The following is an 8,706-nucleotide window of genomic DNA, read 5'->3' on the forward strand; positions in this document are numbered from 1 at the left end:
AAATTGCATTACATATATCAAACATCTTTTACATTGAATAAATCATCTTTCAACTTTTTAATAACTCTGTATGCCATGATGAAAACTAGTCACTGTGACCTCCTTCAGGAATTATTGCATGTACCCAAATAGTGACTGGATCTTATCATGCACCCTGTGAGGCCTAAATCCATTAATCTTGGTCAGTTGATGCATCATGGGGGGGGGGGGGGGGGGGGAAGGGGGAGTTGGTCACTGTGACTCATTTTGAAATTGTATGGCTATAGATACTCAACCCATGTCTGGACTATATCTCTAGCACTTGGTCAGTTCATGCATCTTGGGGAGAAGGTGAAAAAGTGTCACTTTGGTCTCATTCTGGAATCTCAGGGCTACACAAATTCAAATTGTGTCAAAATCATGTCTTACACACTGTAAGGACTAGCATTACCTAAACCTGGTCTGTTGATGAATGTTGGAGTGCATCATGAACATGCTGTTCAAGACATGCGTGTCGTGTACCCTAACGGTGCAGTTTATTCAGACTTACATTTGTACACTCCTTCTATTGGATGCAAGGGAATTACAACTCCCCTAAGACACCTACATTGTTTAGAGATTAATGCAACAGAAATCAAGTACGATACCTCACAAACACAGAGTATCTGTCTATCATTTGCTGGACTATGTTGTATGCATAGCATGTCAGTCATCGATGACACCATGTGCCCCATGATCATGGCCTTTGTTTTACTTATAAATGGCTGGCTGCTGCAAACAAAATAATAATGTTCAATACATGTACATGTAATGCATTCTCTTTCTTATTCCCTAAAGGATCAGTTAATTTATCCATGTGAACAAAAGTAAATTGGGATGAAAGAGAATGAGATATTTTCTGTACATTTTTGTCATCAGTGATTTTGAATTTTTAAAGACTGTATACTTTCAATTCAAGACTATTGATTTTGTATAATAATTTTTCTATTCAAGTAATAACATATGAAAAGCTATTTTATTAAAGCCCTCAAAATATACATTGAAATAAAAATTTTAATTGATCACATCAATTATTCCTATTTACAAAGTTCAAAATATAAAGCCCATTAGGCACAATACTTGTCAATGTCCAAGTTCTAGAGTTTGCTTGTAAGCTGTGATTTGGATTGATAACACTGATCTGCTGATAAACACATTAATCCATGTTTCCATTATGTTCAGTATTTTCATACCCCCATTATAATACACACAACATTTCTAATATATACCATAATCATGATATCTATAAGTATATCCTGTAGTGGACAGTATACATATGTAGGGGGGGGGGGACTTATACTGCCTTGCTAGAGAGCTAGTTTTTCTAGTGATGTGTTGGAGTCTCTCTCTTGATCATACAAGAGGTATGCTACAACAGAGACATTTTATATGGATGAAAAGTGGAAGATATGTACAACAATATTTTGAAATTGAAAACTTTCAAATTTACTTTATTTAGTAAAAAAATAAATGCAGTTTTAGTTGAAAACAAACTGAAAAAAATTTAAAACCCTTGCTGGACTCGAACCTGCGATCTACAGTTCATCAGTTGACGCGCTAACCTACTGAGCTATTCAGTTAGGCGAAAAGTTTATAAATGAATAGACAAATATTGCAAATATTTGTATTTTCATCCATGTTTTAAAAGGAAGTCAACCATTATGAAGATGTAGAGTATCCCCTTAGATCTAAATCTATTATAATATTGATATCTAATACATGTATCTATTATAACAATTATATCTAATCATAATCAGGAATTCTAATATCTATAACAATAATGATATCTAATTATAATTATGATATCTAATATCTATCATAATCATGATTCCAATATCTGTGATATCTGATATATATATATTATTACTACAGTAACTTGATCCGAAGAGTCGGATCACGTCGAGTTGACAGGCGTGGATCATCAGATCACACGAGACGCGAAGCGTCGAGTTTGATCTGATGATCCCCGCCTGTCAACGAGACGTGATCCAACTCTTCGGATCAAGTTACTGTAGTAATGATAAATTTATTATATACCCCCTTCTGCATTTTAAATCCACATTTATAAGATAATAAATGTAATCCAAATGATCAAAAATACAGACATACATGTACTATGAAATTATGTTTTGTGTACGCAGTTTTGTTTTGTGACGGGGTCAACATTTTCCACAAATAATGTTGCGTTTATGCATTGTGACGTCTTTGTGACGGCATCAGTTTCAGAGGATACTGATACGGAATCAGAAAACCACAGTGTGGTGATCCGGAAAACCGGATCACACGCTGTGAAATCCACAGCATCAATGAACGATACATTGATGGGTATATAATAAACATGTATATCATAACCATGACACCTATAAATATCTATTACAGGGGCCTAATGGCCCTAATCATGATATATTATCTATAAATCTACATTATAATCAATAAATATCTAATACCTATCATATTTGTGATATCTAATATGGAAATGCTTGTAATGTAAATTGGCAAGCTAGATGGCATCTGTTTACTTACAGTGTGTTAATTCCAAAGGCTTGTAGCAGCTTTTCAAATAATATTTGATATTTCCCCTCCAACAGTGTTTCCTTCGTCTTACTTTCTGAGACCATTTGCTGTAGACATTTGTTGAATTCATCCATTTTCATTAAAAATCTGTCAATGTGATGATGGAAATTAGTTTTAATGAAATAGAATGACAATTTAATTACTTCCCGTAGTTGTCTTTTTGAATAAAGTTGAGAAACATATCAATTTTTAGATTGAAAATCACAAATCATGGTACTGTGCTGGGTTTCATTTACTTGGTGAGCATCAAAATTTCAGTTTTCCAAACAAATTCAATTCAATTACTACACAGACTCATGCATAGTTAACATCTATCCTTGGTTAAAAAAAAATGTACAATTCATTCATCACTTGAAATTTTGGTCAAGATCTCGAATGTTATATAGAATGTAAACAAGAAATTTTTTAGAAACATATATCACACCCCACCCCCTTGCATTGTATATTGAGGAGAATCAACTTAAAATTTAGAATGTTTATGATGCATGGTTGGGCGGTTAAAACCACCCCCGGTTTTAACCAGTGGTTTTAACCGTCCCGGTCAATACTCCCCAAGTGGTCAATTGTGATTTAAACTGTCCATTTTCCTATTTTTGTACATTTCTTGCAAAGATAAAGATAAATTAAGTCTTTTCTTTATATGAATCAATTGTTGATTAGTAGTTTTCATTAGATAATCAAATGTAATTTCATAAGTTTAATATATTTGGTTTGCTGAAACTGACCGAAATATCTTCTGTACATACCAGAGGGTCACAGTTCTATAGTATAGCATAGCTTGAGGATTGGAGACAGACCTGTTAATACATGGACCTGGACAGATTAAGAATGAAAGGTAGCTGGACATTACCTGAGCACAGGAAGCAGAGTTGACAGGTGTTAATAAGCATAGGCTGGGACCAGAGATGACCAGTGTGTGTGTTATTGTTGTGAAAACATCACCAACCCACCCCCTCAAATGTTTATTCAACAATTAAAATGAAGATTAATGAAACAATACTTGTAGGTAGTTCTTGTTAAACTAAGGAATTTGAACAGAAACTTTTACATCTTCCCCAATTCAACAGAGTCTTTTGTACATTGTTTATTTAATATCATGACTTATAAGTATATTATAAACTGATAGTGCATGTTTTGAATTACAGTATTATTACCATAATGGTCACTTACTAAACATTTAAAATAAATAACACAGACTATAATGACCAAATAATCTTCAATCGACCAGTATTAACCAGAATTGACCGGTTTTAACCAGTATTGACCACCGGCCCGGTCAATACTCATATTGACCACTTTTTTGCCAACCCTGTAATATGATGATAGTGAAAAATATGGATATTAATTTAAAACAGTGATTATGAATATTTGAAGGCTTGCAAAGATTGAGTCACGCTATTTTTGTGTACACTGCACAATAGAGTCTATTAAAAGTCACCTTTCAACCACCTATTTAATTGACATCACATAAAAAAAATTTGTTTCATTAGATTTTGTTTTGAGTCGATTTGATTTTGTTTCATTATACCGGTATCCATCTTTTAACTACCTGTAACCATTCCGATCTTTACCATTTTCCACTTTACTTATTCTACTGTTGAGTGGCCACCATCATTAGGTTAACTATTCTGTCACTTCTAGTGTGTGCAGTCACTGTGCACAGAGTAAGAGGGTAAAAAAAAGAAGAAATAAATCAAAGGTGCTGTATATGAATCTATAACCATGGTTAAAATAGTTGGGTGGACTGTTGGTTTATTTTTTGGATGGTCATGAGCCTCTAGACGGATTTAAGACTACCGTCATTCTGATTATACAGCATCAATCTTCTTATTCTATATAATGAACAACTTTACCTATTTTGGTTCTCGTAGTCGTTCAGAAGCGGATCCGTTCTCAGATAAACAACCCACCACTCACTCAGTTGATGTTTAAGGAGCGTGGATAAATCTGTAAGTAACCTAGTATGAACATCTTCCAACCTGTCGTAATCTACCTCCAACGCCAAGTTACATGAACTACAGGCTTTCAAACATGCCTCTACCCCATCAAAGTCTTTGGCAGATAATGGAACTAAACGTAATCTTGATAATATAATTTTCTCAAAATCTTCGTTAACATAATGAATCTCAATTTTGTCTGTAAAACTAGATTTCCAATTGGACATGTTCTTGGCAGAAGACTGTGAATCATGGGGACCTGCATCAGTGTATCAATGCGTGGGACTTTGAGAGGATTCAGTGGAACACTTCAACAGGTTAGTTTAGTTGGCGAAGCATTGAGATGTTGATGGTGTTTCTGTTTACAGTATTTCGATCCCGACTTGATATCGGACCGGCTTTCAGCAAACTTCGAAAGATTTCAGAATCGGTCGAGGTGATCCGAATGGGGAACGGGGTTGCGACCCATGATGGTACCTTTAATCATTTGTTTATTTATCTATTTATTGATTTGTCCAAGCAGTGGGGATTTCAGACCCCTTTAAAACGGCACGACACCATAATCAAACGGAACCAGCTTGAAGACCATATAGTGTGCGCTAAAACTGTCGAAGCATTCAAGACCGCCCTCGACAGCCTGTGTTAATAAAAACCGACACTAGCTCTCTCACCGTCGTTGAAAAGCCAGAAGTGGTAGCTTCGACGTACCAATACAGAAATGACAATTTCTGTTTAAAATGTATGGCACGCCAAATTCACAAAAATGAGCTAAACATAGTTTCACAGTTGATAAACTAGGTTTATCGACTGTAAACTATAGTTTACGGACCGTAAACTATATAGTTAGCGATTCGTTAACTATAGTTTTCATCCGTAAAACTATATTTAAAGGTTGTAAACTATAGTTTACAAATGCTAATCCAAGTTTATCTGTCTTTAAATAAACGTTAACAATAGATTTTGCTGATAAATACAGATTCACATTTGTAAACTATAATTTACATTGGTTAACTATAGTTCACAATTGTTAATCCTAGTTTCACAAATTGTGATACTATATTTATCAGATAAACTATGTTTAACATTCGTTAATTATAGTTTTTGATCGTAAACTAGAGCTAACTGCCATTTTTACTCATAAACTATATTAAACAAAACTGTGTTTATCACTTTTTTTTTGTGAATTCGGTGCATTAAATGACTATAAACTACATCTTCCAAACCGTAAACTATCATTTACATTCGTTAATAATAGTTTAGACTTGTAAACCGTAGTTTACAATCGTGAAACCGTATTTATCAGATAAACTATGTTTTGCAATTGCTAATGATTGTTTTCATTGTTAATTATAGTTTACGCTTGTGAAACATAGATTATCTGTTAACTATGGTTTACAGATGTGAAATATAGATTAACGTCGTTAACTATAGTTTACGGTCCGTAAACTATAGTTTACAGTCGATAAACTAGGTTTATCGACTGTGAAACTATGTTTAGCTCATTTTTGTGAATTTGGCGTGCCATAAAAATGGATGGGGTGGGGGAATAGTGTTAGCTAGGGTATTGCAATCACTTTCAGCCCTTCTAGATACATGTATGTACGCAAAGTGCTGCGAAAAACTACATTTATTTCTTAGACGCAACTAGATTAAGGGCTTCCATAGTAAAAATATACTATATAATCTTCTCCTTTCGTCCGTTCCTTGTCTATGCGCCACATCAGCCAAACTGTCCCATATTGGTTTTCCAGACTTTTCCCGGTATCATTTGAAACATCAGTGTAGTTTCAGTGTGACAAACTACAGATTAAGATTGAGTTTCGTATAAATGTGTGATCAACAAGTAGGAAAGAAAATATTTTTTATACTGTTACATTTTTATCATCGTCGGAAACCCACGGTCGGTCGCACTACGTTTACCTCCTGTGGGACAAAACGCTGATATTTTCGCTGGAGGGTGTCTCAGCTTCTATATGTGATTGGTCACTTTACCATTCCTTATTGCGATATTCAACCAATGAAAAAGCCCCTTATTTTCAGTGTTCGGGAGCATAGAAAAAACATGCTTTCGAAGCGAAGATTTTGACTACGTTTAAGTTGGACAAGTTACAAAGCTTTCAGCGAGATGCTATATCTGTATCATACGCAATTTCCGAGTTACCCAATAGTTCTTTCCCTTTGTTGAACTCTTGCGCACAGCGAGACGCAAAATGTATTTTCGTGCACACGCGGTGGGTACAAATGTTTATCGTTGTCTTCATATATTGCTGAACGGATGATTACCAGACATCGTGCAACCACCCAAGCTACTGGGACACACAACTTTAGTAAGATTATGAGTATTTATTAATGAAATAGCTCAAGCAAAATTTGATAATCACCATCTTTCTTTGATTAAAGTATCATTCGTGCAGAAGAGGAAATAAAAAATAGATTTCATATCTAATTTAATGGCCTAATTCAAACAAATATTATTCTTGATATGGTCACTTTAATGTATACCAACGGCTGGTATTAACAAAATTTACGCTTTCATAATTTGTACCCTTATTTACATAGCCAGTCTATATATATGTATAGATCTTGTACCCACCCAAGCGTTGAACAGAGCACTAAACGTACCTCCATCAGAGAATAGCTGATATCTCGGAAGTTGCGTATTGAAGCGGATGGTGTATTTGTGTCTATATATAAAGAAGCCTGTGTTACCAAGCGTTTACTACTGCGAACACAGGAGTCGGCAGTTTTATCAATAAAGTAGAAATATATGAGAAATGGGCATAATTACTACCACTGAGCTTCGCTCGCGGCTGCGAACGAGTCTATGTACAGGTGTACAAGTTCAGCACTCGTAGTCTCGCCACTTTTATCCATCATACGAAAGCAATGTTTTTTAACAGACTTGGTATTTCATCGGTTAATATAGGCCTATAGATATGTTAAACTTACTTGTGTATTATTGCCGTAATTTGTTCCAGTTATGTTGTCAGCACAATTTGAATAAATAATTATGACCTTCTTAACATACCTCTTTCATGTAAACACAAGTGAAGTCTCACTTACGGTAATTACAATATGACATCTGAACGGGATTGTAAGATCATATTTTGATTTAAATCTGCATCTAATTTTTAAATTGTATCATTTTTTAAATTGTATCATGCATGACTGATTTTATTCACGTGTTATAACATACCATTGGTGGATCCAGGATTTCCGAAAGCGGAGGGGGGGGGGGTATGTGAACACTAAGTAGTAGCCAAAATAATCAACCATTTTGGGTGCCAAATCTGGAGTTTTCATCTATATATCTTTGATAGTGGCACACAACAAAATACACATACTTTCATGGGCGTCGCCATTACTGCTAACACTTTGAGTTCCTGGAATATTTACGGCGATTCCCATTGGTCCTCGATAAGTCACGTAAGGTCATTCATTTTAATGAGTTATGCGAAAATATCGGCGAAGACCGTGAGTTTCCGACGAGGCATTTTTATATTCATCGGGATCGTGTTCCAATGAAAAACCTTTGACAATTAAATTTAGCAAGTGGTGTCATTTGTTTCAGTACAAGTGATTTTGACCATATCAATCTGAAGCGTCTGAAGATATAACTATTTATAACGTTCAGTCCATTTTGAACACGCTAAAAGAAATCAGTTATATAGACATTAAAATGGAAAGGCTGCAAAAGGTGGACATTTGAAAGTAACTATTTTCACTACATATCATTAAGGAAGTTAGCTCCTATAAGCTTTTTAGAATAACTGCGCAGGATGCCACAACTAAGTATTTACTGGTTAACATATTACACAGCTATTACTGAACCCTATCCAGCTGGAAAAAAAAAATTGTGTCAATTCAATTTTGAAAGGGTTTTGCAGGGACTATATTTTGTGGTAGAAGGATTAATTAATCAAAAAGTTCTAAATCTGCGTGATATTAGAGTTTCTGGTTCATCTAATATACATGTACCTTCTATTTTCATACTCCTATACGTGTATTTCAGTTTTATGATTTATGATACAAGTAGTTGAGACTTGGAACTAGATCAAGTGTTGTAATTTGGTTGATATGTTTTTTCCCCCCCAAATTGAACACCGATTCTTTAAAAAAGTTTAAATTAATTTACTCGAAATTTTGCATAAAAATTCAATATTTTTGCCAATAATTT

The 8,706-nt window shown here is 34.6% G+C and overlaps 1 protein-coding gene across 1 annotated transcript in view; it reads right to left on the bottom strand.

Annotated features, from left to right (window-relative positions):
• Window positions 1-4,898, bottom strand: part of LOC125674426 (uncharacterized) — a 10,664-nt gene extending 5,766 nt beyond the window's left edge. The window contains exons 1-3 of the mRNA XM_048911581.2: window positions 4,446-4,898; window positions 2,542-2,679; window positions 627-750 (exon numbers count right to left, since the gene is read on the bottom strand). Coding sequence (XP_048767538.2) covers window positions 627-750; window positions 2,542-2,679; window positions 4,446-4,756 — 573 coding nt within the window. The 5' untranslated portion in view covers window positions 4,757-4,898. The remainder of the gene's footprint in view (window positions 1-626; window positions 751-2,541; window positions 2,680-4,445) is intronic.
• Between the last annotated feature and the right edge of the window lie 3,808 nt (window positions 4,899-8,706).

Source organism: Ostrea edulis, chromosome 3 (assembly GCF_947568905.1).
Source record: "Ostrea edulis chromosome 3, xbOstEdul1.1, whole genome shotgun sequence".
In the NCBI taxonomy this organism is placed as follows: domain Eukaryota; kingdom Metazoa; phylum Mollusca; class Bivalvia; order Ostreida; family Ostreidae; genus Ostrea; species Ostrea edulis.